Source organism: Nymphalis io, chromosome 18 (genome assembly GCF_905147045.1).
Source record: "Nymphalis io chromosome 18, ilAglIoxx1.1, whole genome shotgun sequence".
In the NCBI taxonomy this organism is placed as follows: Eukaryota; Metazoa; Arthropoda; class Insecta; order Lepidoptera; family Nymphalidae; genus Nymphalis; species Nymphalis io.
In genome coordinates, this window is record NC_065905.1 from 3,969,783 (window position 1) to 3,984,918 (window position 15,136).

The 15,136-nt window shown below is 31.8% G+C and overlaps 1 protein-coding gene across 1 annotated transcript; it reads left to right on the forward strand.

Annotated features, from left to right (window-relative positions):
• Positions 1–656: 656 nt before the first annotated feature.
• On the forward strand, positions 657–10,461 carry LOC126775542 (uncoordinated protein 58-like). Its single transcript, XM_050497559.1, has 3 exons — positions 657–718; positions 8,133–8,921; positions 9,286–10,461. The coding sequence occupies exons 2-3, from the start codon at positions 8,195–8,197 to the stop codon at positions 10,089–10,091; spliced, it is 1,533 nt and encodes a 510-aa protein (XP_050353516.1). The 5' UTR covers positions 657–718; positions 8,133–8,194; the 3' UTR covers positions 10,092–10,461.
• Positions 10,462–15,136: the final 4,675 nt, after the last annotated feature.

Consider the following 15,136-nt stretch of genomic DNA (forward strand, 5'->3'; position numbering starts at 1 on the left):
ATAGCGAAGTACAATTCTACATGAAATATATCTGAGAAAACTTACAAACTAGTTGATTGTTTTTGCTGACTGTACAACAATACTTTTATTATTAAATCGAAATAGTTGTTATTATATTAAAAGTAAATTGACTGCACGCTTTTTACAACATTCCCGCAATTTATCTTATTAATATTATTAGAATTTTGACTTCAAAAATACACATATCACCAGATACCAAACAGAACCAACGGGTTAGCAGAACCAAATTGTAATAGTTTTCGTTAACTATTTATTATACAAAAGGAAGTTTTGTTTGTATGTTTGCTTCTCCGGGTTCATTAAATATCAACCAATCCGATTGTTAAGGAACGTTCATAGTATTATGACTGCCAAAAATATAGAATGTTTATAGGGTTCATGTACATATGTGAGCTTCTATTCCATCATTACTTTTAAATGCCTGATGATCATTAATTTCCTTACATCATCAAGAGTGATATCAATATGGCGGCCGTATCTCAGTCATGTATTTTATTTTATTTTAGTTTATAGTTTCGAGTCAAACAGATTATGTTACATATTTATTTATTGGTCTTTTTTAATTCTAACAATAGCAACTCGTGTGAGCATTCGTTGACGTCATTTTTTATTAGTAATATCTGTATTAATTAAACGTTTCCTTTTTACAGATAAGGATGACGCAATATAGAGGAATCCAGAGTAATTAACTATTGAAGTGAGTTTATCTTTGATTTCTATTAGATCTACAGTTTCTTCGTCATAAAATGTACTGCACAGCACATTACGCGATTTAAAAACACAATAATAAATAGAGCAATAAGTGCAGCACGTGAAGCCTTTATATAATAATAAATAATAAAATAAGCTTTTATTACTCTTTTGAAGACTCATTTATGAAAAGTCATCGGTTCATAAAATTTTACTCGAGTAGGTAACATCCACTCGTTATTTATTCTACCGCTAAACAGCACTATTTAGTAATATTGTGAGGGTTGTAATTTCCAAGATTGGTGGCGCATTGGTTAAATCGTCAATGTCTAAAGACAGTGGTGACCATTTACCGTCAGGTGGCATATTTGCTAGTCAACCTACCTACTGTACATGAAATTAAAAAAATGACAGTAGTAATAAAAATGGGTTATATAGCTCTAGCTATAGTATCGATTGCTCGCTACCTGCCACACTTCCAACTTCCGGACTCCGGATGCTACTGAGAATTTTCTGACAGAAAAACCCAATAACTTTCTATTGGCCTGACCTGGGAATTGAACCCAGGACCTCCGGGTCTACGGCCTTATATCAAACCACTAGACCAACGAGGCAGGCGTATAAGTATATATAATACGTCAGCGTAAAATTGTAAGAATAGTTAGCTTATAAAAAATCGAGACAGATTGTAAAAAAAAAACAACAAATTGGTACGTTTCAATTTACAATGAGACGCCTAAAATGATATAATCTTCTATTTTAGTTAACGTTAATACGTTTATAATTTAACTCTATATAAATATTTACAATTATCCGGTAACATAACATAAGTATAAAAATAAATGTTCATTCGGTTTTTTCTACATTATTAATTTTCAGTGTTTTTGATCAATTAAATAATTAAAATACAGAGATGATTATTTAAATTAATTTGAAAATATTTCAATGTTCGTTCACGTACAATATAAAACATGTAACAGGTTGGGATGAAATTGTACTTATAATTTCTCTAATTAAGCGCATCGGCCTCACGTCCATGATTCAAAATACGAATAAAATGAAGTTTTATTTTATTTATATTCAATTAACATTTGGAAAACGATGTTCTTGATTGACATCATTCGCCTATTCGATTTCAAAAATAATTGAATAGCAAATTGATTTATTTTTTTGATACGGATATTTATTTTTAGGTATATTTTTATTATATAGTCTCGAGGTTATATATGGCGCATTTTACCAACGAATGATAGAACGTTTTGCTACGAACGAATTTCACGTTGATATATTTCATAATTCAATAACTTAGATTTTGAAGATGCCTACAACATGTTGAAATTATTGATGAATTAAATTAAGTTTCCTACTATTAACTCTTGTAATATTATTTTATATATAAGCAAAAGCTCTTATAATAGTATATAATGAAAGAAAATGTGGCAAATACTCGGTCGCTCGGCAGATATGAAACATTGAAAATAATGATTATTGAAAGAGTTTATAATTAAAACAATATTAGCAGCAGAGGGCTAAGGCATACGAGTCATACGAAAGCACGATACAGGCAACCGTAATGGTATTCGTATACCGTGACGCCAAACGTCACAGTACATAAATCCGCCTTGCCAACAGATGTTTACGTTAAAATAATACAGGTTTTATAAATACATTAATAAGTAATAGTATATAAATGTCACTATAAAAAACCCAATAACCCTTTTATTAGTCCTAAACAGATTTTGGTGGTTACAAAATAATTGAGGTATACCCATATGACATGATATATATATATATTTTATTGTATAGAAAAGTAGGAGGACGAGCAAATGGACCACCTAATGGTAAGTGGTCACCAAATCCCATAGACATTGGCATTGAAAGAAATGTTAACCATCGCTTACATCGCAAATGCGGCACCAACGCGTTATGCCCCTTGTGCCTGTCATTACACTGGCTCATTCACCCTTCAACCTAGAAAACAACAAAACCAAGTTTTTTTTTTTTTATAGAATAGGAAGGTGGACGAGCATATGGGCCACCTGATGGTAAGTGGTCACCAAACGCCCTTAGACATTGGCATTGTAAGAAATGTCAACCATCGCTTATAGCCAATGCGCCACCAACCTTGGGAACTAAGATTTTATGTCCCTTGTGCCTGTAATTACACTGGCTCACTCACCCTTCAAACCGGAACGTAACAATATCAAGTATTGCTGTTTTGCGGTAGAATATCTGATGAGTGGGTGGTACCTACCCAGACGGGCTTGCACAAAGCCCTACCACCAGTATCAGCTACAGTAAAGCTAACCAGTTTACCATCAGTAAAGCAACAACATATCAAGTTTAACATAATAAAGTTAGTACAATAATAACTTATAAAATTAAACAGCTTTAGCTAACAAAAGATGCAGCTCACATAGCTGTGATTGACGCGGTAATATTTTAGAATAATTCATATAATTAAGCACACAGACAGTGTCGCTATAATGCTTGTAAAGGACGAACAGGAAACATGTTCCAGATTTGTATTTTATTTAATTTCCTTAAATGCTGTTAACAGACGACGTCAGTAACAAAACTAATATTATGTTATTTAAAAAAAAAATCTTTTTAAAGCATTTTCTGCTTCGCATGACCTCTCTGTGGAACCAGCTTTTGCCGGCGACTTTTTCGAACCGATATGTCAATTCCCATCAGCTGGCCTTCATGAGAGATTGCACCCTTCTCATAGATAAAAAAATATGTTAAACATCTAGCTAGTGTCATGTCTGCCTGTCCAAACGCAATGAACTCAGAAAAGTACGAAAATAATTCTCATAGGGCTTTCAGCAATGGACTGAGTGATTCATGAGTTGTATAATTAATTTGTAAAAATTAAATTGCGATTGCCCAGTGGTTAGAACGCGTGAATCTTAACCGATGATCGTGGATTCAAAACCGGGCAAGCACCAATAATTTTCATGTGCTTAATTTGTGTTTATAATTCATCTCGTGCTTAACGGTAAAGGAAAACATCGTTAGGAAACCTGCATGTGTTTAATTTCATTGAAATACTGCCACATGTGTATTTTACCAACCCGCATTGGAGCAGCCTGTTGGAATAAGCTGCAAACCTCACAAGTGAGAGGAGGCCTTAGCCCAGCAGTGGGTACTGTACTGTATAAATAAAATATAAATACATGTAATGTCATGGTTTACTTATAACAAAGTTGTATTTATAAATTAATTTCGTTTCAATATAGAGATAACCGATAAAAAAATGACAAGATCATAAATATTGTTACCGTATGACTTAAAAAAACTTTTATTACCGTTGTGGATATTTTACCATGAATTTGTGTACATTCAAAATTTTCAATTGTTCGCACGATATACACGAATATTAATATTTTCGCATATCGCAGATGCACGAAAATAAAACAACGCTTTGTTTTTGCACTGTGAAACACTTATAGATATTATTAAGTTATTTTAATGCAGCTTATTATAAAAGCTGTTGAATTATTTTTTTTGATATGAGTGCATATTATAGAGACCGCTGAGTTTTCATGTGTTTTAATTATAATTTGTGTCATCACGTGCTAGGCGATGAAGGAACCGTGAGAAAACCTGAATGTGTCGGATAAAATTCAGCCACATTATTAGAAGAATAAGTTCTTAATATTCTCCTCAAAAGAAGGGGAGCATTTACCCCGTAAGCTGTATTTAAAAGACACTACGAAGAAAGGAATAAAAACAAAATAAGGAAATGATTAATTTAAAGTCGCGTCGTTTTCAAAAGGATACTTAGCATTAAATGAACAGGATGTATTTTAAAACGTTTATAATAGGATTATAATACAAACAATTTATTGTTTGTATTATAATCATCAGCTTATGAGAATGTTTTCGGACATATTTATGTATTGTTTTAAATATGTACATTAGAATTGAGTGACGACCGCAAATTTACCCGCGTTATAATGGCGTATAATTAGTTATTATAATAGCTTACAAAACGCAAAAACCGCTTTAATTACATACGATGTTTGTTCATCACTAGTACAGTTAGGAGAAAAATATGTCTTTATTTGTATTTGCGTGCCATTGCAAATATCTGATAAAAATGTGTTTATATTATGTGTATCTAAAGTGGTATCAAAAATATCATTTATAATATTAAGTTAAAAATATTTTATTATTGAACAATTGAACGCAATTTATTAATCAAAATTTTTAAGACATACATCTTAAATAAAGTCACAATGTGATAAAAATATATATCTATTAGACTCAAAGCTATAAAAAAGTAACAATATTCGGTCTTACGTTCTCATTCAAGTTTTTTGAAGTGTAGCAGCTTACAATAAGAAAATATTTTTAGTTATTTTTTTAAATAAAATGTCATCTAGCATTCTTGTTCTGATCACGTATCTTGAATTGATAAACATTAGGTGATTCGGTAAGACTTTTTTCAGATCGTGTATACATTTTGTTGCTATGGCATTTTTTATTTGAAAAGGTAGCAGACTGGCAAATGGGGCTTATGATAAGTGCTCATCGCCCTCCATAGGCTGTACTGTAAGAAATATGAATTTCCTTAGGTTGTCAACGCGCCACTAAATGTTCTGTCTGTTGTTCCTGTAATTACACTGGCGCACTCACACTTCAAACAGAAACGCAACAATACTAAATATTGCTGTTTGGCGGTAATATATGTGAAGCTTAAGCATCTACCCAAGCGGACATCTATAGTGACATCTAGCCCTCTGTAAAATTGTCAAGTTATTATTCGAATTAGTCATCTTTAGTTGTTGTTAGATTTATCTCCTCGTCACTCCAATAATTGTTTAGATATTTTTATTTAAACTATAGATAACATGAGAAGTACAAGAAAAAAAAAACATTCAAAAGTTCGTGTAATGTTATTTAGTTTTCCTAAATTCTTGATCTTATTAAATTTAATAACAAAGTTATTTAAGTAGATTACTTTTCAAACTGTACACATTACCTTTAGAAGACAGCTGAATAATTTTAGTTCTATTTAAGGTCAAACATACAGCTATCAGAACAGACACCAGATTAAATAAAAATATATAGAAGTTAATTACTTCAAACTGACTAATCAAACTTAGTGACTTTCGACCACATTCTACTCGCCAAAGGGGGCTTCGGATAAAATTATATAATGAAAGATACACACACACAGTTTAAGCTGTAATTGTAATTAATAAAGGAAAAACCTATTATGCCATTTAGTAAAGCCGGATTCTTTTCCATATATATATTAATATCTCCATTCACATGACTTCATTAGAAGTGCAATTGCTGAAATCGATATCCGCTTGCGAAACCCAATGTGGTTAATTAGCGGTCAATCATATTACATGAATTTATTGAGTATTGTGAACAATATTTATTCAAACTGAAATTAACATACATCTTTTATGGAATATTCTAATTACTTAAACATGACTTACTTAAAACGCTGTTAAGCGCTTGTTTACTTTAATGTTGATCTCTTTCTATCCTTATTGATTTGATATTTGAAAGAAGAAGACAGTATTGTTTAATCTAATCTAATGAAATGTTTAAATTACATAAGCGGCTTAGAAAACTAAAAATAAATTTTAAAGCTATTACAAACTAGGGACTTGTAGTTGAAGAGTTTTAATTATTATAGATTTAACATAAACGTGAATATCTTTGATAATGGCTAGCTATAAGCCACGGATTCCAAGGTCCTGAGTTCAAACCCCAGGTCGGGCTATTAAAATGTTTTTGTTATTTTCGGTAGAGGAAGTAACAGCCAGGAATCTGGAAATTAAAAGGACTTACTATTATATTTTATCTAGAAAATACAGTGTTTTATCATTATATATTTATCATTAAATATTAAATATATACTAAATTATTTTGTAAGGTATGAAGCATAAAGGCGTCATAAATAGAAGCACAAATAATATAATAGTTGTTGCAGGTAGACTGGTAAATATGCCGCCTAATGGTTAGTGGTTACCGCCCATTTGTATTGGCACTGTAAGAAATATTAACAATTCCTTACAATGCCAATTCACCGAATTAAACTGATTCACTCACCCTTCATACCGAAACACAACAATACTAAGTATTGCTGTTTGGCGGTAGAATATATGATAATCGGGTGGACCTTCCCAGATGCGCTTGCGCAAAGTCCACCACTATAAATTATTGCAGTAAGCTAATAAAAGAATATAATTTGATACAGCTTTAGTGTAGAATGTATTCTAACGAGAAAAAACGGCAAGAACTCGGTAGTTATTCTTTTTTAATAACCATACACGTTGTTTCACTTATTAATCTTTCACATACTTAATTCTTCTTTGATTAATAACTTGATATGCTATTAGGAAAATTGAAAGAATATATCTATTACAATGTACAGATATAAATGGTTAAAAGGTAACCCTAAATCATAAGTATGTCAGATTGTTTAATCAGCGTTTTCGTTTCTCATTCCCGCTGGGAAGGTGAAAATAAAAATCAATCTATCAAAATATCAATTTTCTCGGCTTTCCTTCATAAGGTGTGTGAATGGGGGTTCCTTGAGGAAACATAAAATATTTTTTTATTCATGAGGCGCTATCAACGTTCCCTTCTTGAGCTCCTTGCTTGAAATCGAACTGGTTGTACGTGTCTTGGAAACGGATTTGTATCATATTTTTGTAAATTATTCGAATAAATATACATAATATGTAAATTTTGATTCGGATGTTTGATTGCGTTTTTATAACAAATACTAGTTTACGTCCGCGGCTTCGCCCACGTTTGGGTTGAGGGGGTTAAGATTAGTAATAAAAAGTAGCTTATTTTTGGGTTCAAAGATACTTCATTCCAAATTTCATCGAAATTTGTTTACTGGCTTAACCGTGAAAACGTAATAGACAAACAAACAAGATTTGTATTGCACATATGCAGATTTCCTAAAAATATTTTCTTTCACCACCAGGCACATAATGAGTTATAGACATATAAATTATAGTTTATTTATAATTACAAAATGTAAGTATGTAGTACATTAAATGTATATCTATTAATTAAAATAAATTTACTCCATGGTAGGGCTTTGTGCAAGCCCGTCTGGGTAGGTACCACCCACTCATCAGCAAGACGGTAGAATGTCTTAGTCTAACTAATTATTCAGTTGATATAATTATCCTTATTTAAATGATTATCTATTAAAAGGTTGATCTCGCTTTGAAATAAATATTATGAAAATCAAAATTTATTCTCTATAAGAAAAATCTTAGACAAACATTAATCATTACCGTATTTTTTCATTTGTCACTCCGTCCATTTGCCCTCCGCTTTAGAAGACGTTGAATAATGACCACCCATTTAGGGAAAAAGAGATCATTGTGGTGTACCTATTTGTATTAATATGACATCAATTATTGTTTCAGATGAAAGCCACTACGAAGCGATAGTATCATCGAAACACAAAGTTTGAAAATAAACAACCAAAATGGATATCAACCATGTAGCATTGGATAAAGAAGCAATCAACCGCTTCGAACAGTATACGTTGGCTAAACCCAATCTCAATGGAGCAATTCCTTTGGACAAATGCCAGGACGCCGATTCGATGGCATCTAATAGTAAAAAGAGAGCTCAAACTTCGCGGCAGAAAGTTTTGTGTTGCTTTTGTTTCAAAACAACAAAGTATCGAAGAAAACAATTCATTATCGGCTGCCTAACAAATGGCGTAATATTTTCAGTTTTATTGGCATATACGTTTCTAGGTTCAGTCATATTTTTAGCGATAGAAGGTGGTGTAGAAGTTCCTGCTCGACCGAGGATACTTCCAGACAAACAAAAAATTACACATAAAGATAGTAACACAAATAATAAAGAAATAGAGGATGATAATGATTATAGGAATTTAACACTATCTGCAAACTATTTCTGGGACGCGAGAAGCAAAGCCGTTGAAAATATCTGGGAAATAACAGTCTCGTTAAATATTTTATACAGAGAAAATTGGACGCGGTTAGCTGCACAGGAAATTCTGAAGTTTCAAAATGAGTTGATGCAAAGAGTCACGACAGAAATGGCGTCGCAGTATGGCGTCAGTTACAGAGAAATGGCGCTGGGCGAATTTACCGGGAATGACATTAGCAACCATTACGAAGAGCACGAATGGAATTTGGCGCTGGCATTTTTCTACTCGTTAACTGTTTTAACGACAATTGGTGAGTTGAAAGTCTTTGTTTATATTTTGGTTCGTTAAAAAGATCCTAAGTAAACATTTTTTTAATATTCCATGAATTAAAAGCATTACCATAATTTTATTTTTAAATTACTTAATTAAGCTAACGGACTTTTTTTAGCTTTTAATATTATTAGAACTTTTGACAGCAAAAAAAGCATTTTCAACAGCTGCTAACCTTACTACTAATTATTTAGTTTTTTTTTTGTTCTAGTCTACATTAGCCATGTATAGGTATATATATATATATATTATATATATATATCGTAAAATATAAATTATTACAAATTTAAAATAATTATTTTATTTCTGTCGCAGAAAAAAATTGATCTTAATTTTTTTTACAGGTTACGGTAACATAGCTCCAAGAACTGTCATGGGGAAAAGCGTCACCATTGCATATGCTCTTGTTGGTATCCCTTTAACACTTGTATACCTTTCAAGTGTTGGATCATTATTATCAAAGATGGCAAGAAGTGTTTTCAGCAGAGCACTATGCTGCTGTCTCTGTTCAAACTGTGGTTACTGTTGCTATGATGAACGAAGAATGGCCGAAAAAGAGCGAAGAATGAAACTGAAAAGACAGCAAGAAGAAATGATCAACAGTCAAAATACAAGCAAAACTCCAACAGAAGAATGTTATGTATTAAAAGCCGATAGTCAAAAAGACTCAATATCGGAAAGACCTACCACTAGTACAGCCAAAGAAGATGTCATTAGTTGGCCAGATACTGACTCCAAATTATCAATGCATGGACTCAGTATTTTAGCTCCAGTTTTTCTTTGTCTTGGAGCAATTTTCATTTATATATCAATAGGAGCTGTTGTGTTATTTAATTTAGATAATATGAGTATTACGGATGGTTTTTATTTTTGTTTTATGACTTTAAGCACAATTGGTTTTGGTAATATTATTCCAGGAATGAGTTATACCACAATTAACGCAGTTAGATATTATACTATTAATTCCACTGTGTTGTGGTTTTGCTCGGCTTATACTTTAATTGGACTAGCGTTAACTGCTATGTGTTTTGGTGTTATTCACGATGAGATAATATATCGTATAAAACATCAACAAAAAGAGTGGTCCCAAAAAAGTAACATTGTCAACGATGAGGTAAATATCAGCGAGGCATATTATATGAGCTCCTGACAAATATATAAAGGCAAGTCCGAAAATTTGTACAGTATAATGGAAGATAGTTCTACAGTAGAACGTAATAGAGTTGAAATTGAGAGTAGGGAAGTAGTATTAAGTGTAGATGAAATGTCATTAGCAATGGAATCAACTACAGATTTCCCGCCTCCACCTCCTGCAGAAGAAATTGTTGCTATCGTGACAAAGAAAGAACCTAAGATTGTAATGGGAAATATGGTAGCGTATAACGTTTTACCAGAAATGCTTGATCATATTAACAAATAGACTTTGTATTTGTAAATAATATTTTTTACAATTTCTCTTTGTCGTTTAATTTACTGGCTGTGATTCCATTACAATCAAATGTATTACTTATCATTTTTAAACAAATACTAACTATCGAATTTACTTTCATGACATTGTAAGCATTATAAAAACTATATGTACATTATTGTAAATATTACTTTAAATTTAAAATTAATTCTTATATGATGTGTGACATCTTTTATCAAAATCTGATTGTCAACTGTTAATATGATTTCGATGTAAAAATTTTCATGTGAATAGTATCTTTGTAAAAATATCAATTTATTAAAAAATAAACGATTAAACAATAGATCTTGTGTCATTTGTATTATTTAGATATTTCGCACGATAAGAATCTGATATAACTTTACTTTAAAGCCGTTCATAATATAAACATAGAACTATAATTAATACTTATGTGAAGATTAATAAATAACTATTTTATTGTTGTTGCAAGCCTGTTTCAGTTACTTCGTTAATTTCGATATCACTGCCAATTAAGCGTGGGAAAGATAATAACCCACATCAAAAAATCTAACATGCAAGTTTTACATAGATAACTAGACAGCCGCAAGTCATCGAGGTATCCTGAGTGTAATCCAAAATAAAATCTCTAGCCTATATTCTTGTGACGGCTGAACAACTCGTGAAAATAATAAAAATAACCATTGAGACTCGAAGGTATCACAAAAATCGAGATTTTATCCATTACTTAATCCCAAAACAGTTAACGGAATCAAAACGAGCGTTACGTTGTAAAGTCTTGGGATAATAGGATATTTTTTTCATAAACTGGCAGTTAACTTGCCGTTAAATATAAAGATATAACTATAGAACATTACTTACAGTAGTGCCAAATAAATTTCCGTACGTGTAGTAATTATTCACCAATTTTTTTCAAGGTGGATTTTTAAAGTTCTCGCAAAAATTTTAACAATGGAATAACAAGTTTCCAATAATGAATATAGGTATTTTAAATCTTAGTGTTGCCTTTAATAAATTCAGGACAAAAATTTGTTAGATTGTATGTTATTTGTATCCAATAATGTCTGTAGTTTTAAAATATCAGACATGAAAATCCCCAGTCCATATAAATTTGACCTATTAGAGGCATTGTCATTCGAGCCTTTTATTTGGAAGGGCTTGACTTTATTTCAATCAAATTTGTAAGACCAACTTAATTGAAAATTTATTATGGTTTCTAAGATAACTTAGCAAAATGATGTATTGTTATCCTTAATGGTTCTGCTTGTCCAAAATTCGCGGTCTAGTAGACGATTAAATATTTCGGAGCAGCAAATCTTTTCATATACCTATATATATAAATAGATATTGGTATAATTTGCTTGAGATTAACAGATGGCACTGTTTAAACCATCACAATGTTATCTATGCATGTGCATTTTTTCAATAACAAGATTTTTATATTATCGACTTAATATTACTAGCTGCTTTATAACCGATCGACGATACAATACAATACAATAGTTACAATTACAAAGTTTTTTGGACATTTGTTTGTTTATTTTTTTAAAAACCTGTAAAATATAACGGCTCATTACGTAAGTCAAAAAAGGTTTTTTTTTTTTAAATTATGAATAAAAAAGTATGTAGTATTAAGACATAAATTCAATTTTAACAATTTTTGGAATTTTTGTCGGTCTGTATGTATCTTTGTATCAGCATCACACACAAACTACTAAATGGAAACTTTATGCGGCTTACACTGATGTATTGTTTGGTTAGGTTTTGAGAGCCGGTTGTCGTGGTTGGTAGATACTTGCCTTTCACGCTGAAGGTTGTGGGTTCGATACCCAACCTAGGACAGACATTTGTGTGCATGAACATGTCTGTATGTCCTGAGTCTGGATGTAATTATCTATATAAGTATGTATTTACAAAAGAAAAGTAGTATATGTAGTATATCAGTTGTCTGGTTTCCATAGTACAAGCAAGTGTGTGAATAATGTCCCAGGATATTATTATTACGTCCTTACATATGAAATTAGCGTATTGTCGTACTGACCACTTTGATCTGAAATATCTCCTCTTTGGTTAAAAATTCCAAATTCAAATTTATAAATTCATTTAGCTGGTATATTTGAGCTCTGAAAATAGTCATTCATTTGTTTTTTTCTTATTATTTTTTTCTTTGGCGTTACTTATTACCGCACAATGGCACATGAAATATCGGTATATTTACGAGTACGAGGTCTACCGTGGCACCAGTGCTACAGAATCAGCTCGAAGGATTAATGATTCTTCTTCAGAACCAATCCCGTGGACAGCCGGAGACCAAAAAGGAAAATGAAGAATTAAAGGGTTTTGTGAAAGCCGATCCCTCACAAAGCACTTCAGAGATAGCTGCAGGCTTCGGGGGAAGTGATAAAACTGTCCACTTCACTACACTTCATCCAATCTACTTGAAGCAAATCGGGAAAGTAAAAAACGTCAACGATGGGTACCTCATGAATTAAGTGAATCGAACTTGCAAACACGCGTCGACTGCACAGTTACTTTGCTCAACCGACAGAATAATGAAGGGATTTTAAATCGAATCATTACTTGTGATGAAAAGTGGATACTGTATTTTAATCGGAAGCGCTCGTCGCAATGGCTAAACCCTGGAGACCCAGCCAAATCCTGCCCTAAACGAAAATTGACTCAGAAAAAGTTACTTTTGAGTGTTTGGTGAACTAACGCCGGTGTCGTTCACTACAGCTGTCTAAAATCTGGCCAAACGATTACGGCAGATATCTTTTGTCAGCAATTGCAAACCATGAAGGAAGAACTAGCTGCTAAACAACCGAGATTGGTCAATCGCTCTAGGCCATTGCTGCTTCACGACAACGCAAGACCACACACTGCACAACAAACAACCACTAAATTAGATGAGCTACAATTGATAGTCTGTGACGTCCACCGTACTCCGCGGATCTTGCTCCAACAGATTACCATTTTTTCCGGAATTTGGACATCTTGGAAAAAAATTCAACTCCGATGCGGCAGTCCAAACCGCCTTCAAAGAATTTATTGATACTGGCCCCCATGGTTTTTTTAGTAAAGGGATCAATGAACTGCCTATGAGATGGTTAAAGTGCATAGATAACAACGGTGCATACTTTGATTAATAAGATATATTTTACAAAAAAAAATATGGCTTTATATTCCTCACGTACAAAACGCTAATTTCATATGTAAGGACCTAATATTATATTATTATTATTATTGCCAGAGATCCAACCTCAAATATAGACTCCATTTTACCGCAGGAAAATATCTTATTCCGATTGTTTTTAATTTAATATTACCCATATCTCACGTTGATTTTCACGTATTCTCATCTATTTATTGAAATCTGTTAATTTAGTAACAGATTTTGAGGAAACAAGGTAGGTAAGTTTGCTAGCTAGCTTTTCCTATAGCAAAATATAATTATTAATTTATACTAATGTTATAAAAAGGTAAATTTTGATTTTTTTTATGTTTGTTTGTAATGGATATAAACTCAAAAACTACAAAACCGATTTAAAAAAATCTTTTACTTACAGAAAGCTAATTATTAGTGAGTAACGTAGGCAATATTTTTGTTAAAAAAAATAGAGATTCCTATGAAAATTGCAATAAAGTAGGTTGTACCTTAGGTATCTACTTACGACGTGCGTACGTACGAACATACGTCGTAATATATACAGGTATAAAAGTCATTATTTGGTGTGCGCTACGAAAACTATTGACGATGCCTAAAATAATGTATTACATGTATATAGTACTCATTATTATCTACAAAAAAGTACGCGATACATCTAACTATTATAGTTAAATTATAATAACTATTTTTAGTTTTTTTTTTATATAGAATAGGAAGGTGGACGAGCATGTGGGCCACCTGATGGTAAGTGGTCACCAAACGCCCTTAGACATTGGCATTGTAAGAAATGTCAACCATCGCTTATAGCCAATGCGCCACCAACCTTGGGAACTAAGATTTTATGTCCCTTGTGTTATTTAATTTATTTAATTTATCTTATTGTTCAAATTAGTCAGTAAAATAAATAATATAAATCAATAAAACACAGGTAGTATCGAAAGGGGACATTCATATCATGGTATTAATCCTACAGCAATTAAATAGCTTTAAAATAAAAGTTAATTATACACATGTAAATTATCTTTAACTTATACGAATATAATAAAATTAAAAGGATAAAAATGAGCTTTTGCATAATATTTTTTTTTTATTTCTTCCCTCGTTCGTGAAATTATTATTTGTTTAGTATTTGTCGTTCGTTACGCGAACTAATAGGCTACATAAATACTAATTTCTCATGTGTATCATGAATATGAAAAAACAAGAAATAATCAAAACAAATTCATATTTATAAAACCTATTTAAAAATAAGCTTGTATATGTAATATATAAAAAAAAATTTATTAAACATTTTTCAAAAACAAGCGTTTATATGTAATTTCATGTCTATGCCGTCGACCGTTTAAGAGTTAGAGATAAGATAAAAGCCTAATTCAGCTTATAAGATTTGACCTAAACAAATAAAACAAAACAGCATAAGAAAATTAAAAGCTTGTAAAAATAATTTGATTCAAATAGCTTAAATTATTTTTGCAATTGATCGTAAACCGTAAACCCGTCTGGGTCAAGGCCGTTTCGATCCTATCTTGCATTTATTCCACTCAACTTGCCTTTTTGTATAAATAAAGGACGTAAGGCAGTGATAGTGACCAAAACCGCCTAA

Bases quoted from the DNA above. Each gene is read 5' to 3' on its own strand.
- LOC126775542 (XM_050497559.1), top strand. From the start codon at position 8,195: ATGGATATCAACCATGTAGCATTGGATAAAGAAGCAATCAACCGCTTC. The intron at 8,922-9,285 runs GTGAGTTGAAAG...TTTTTTTTACAG, and splicing joins AACTGTTTTAACGACAATTG to GTTACGGTAACATAGCTCCA.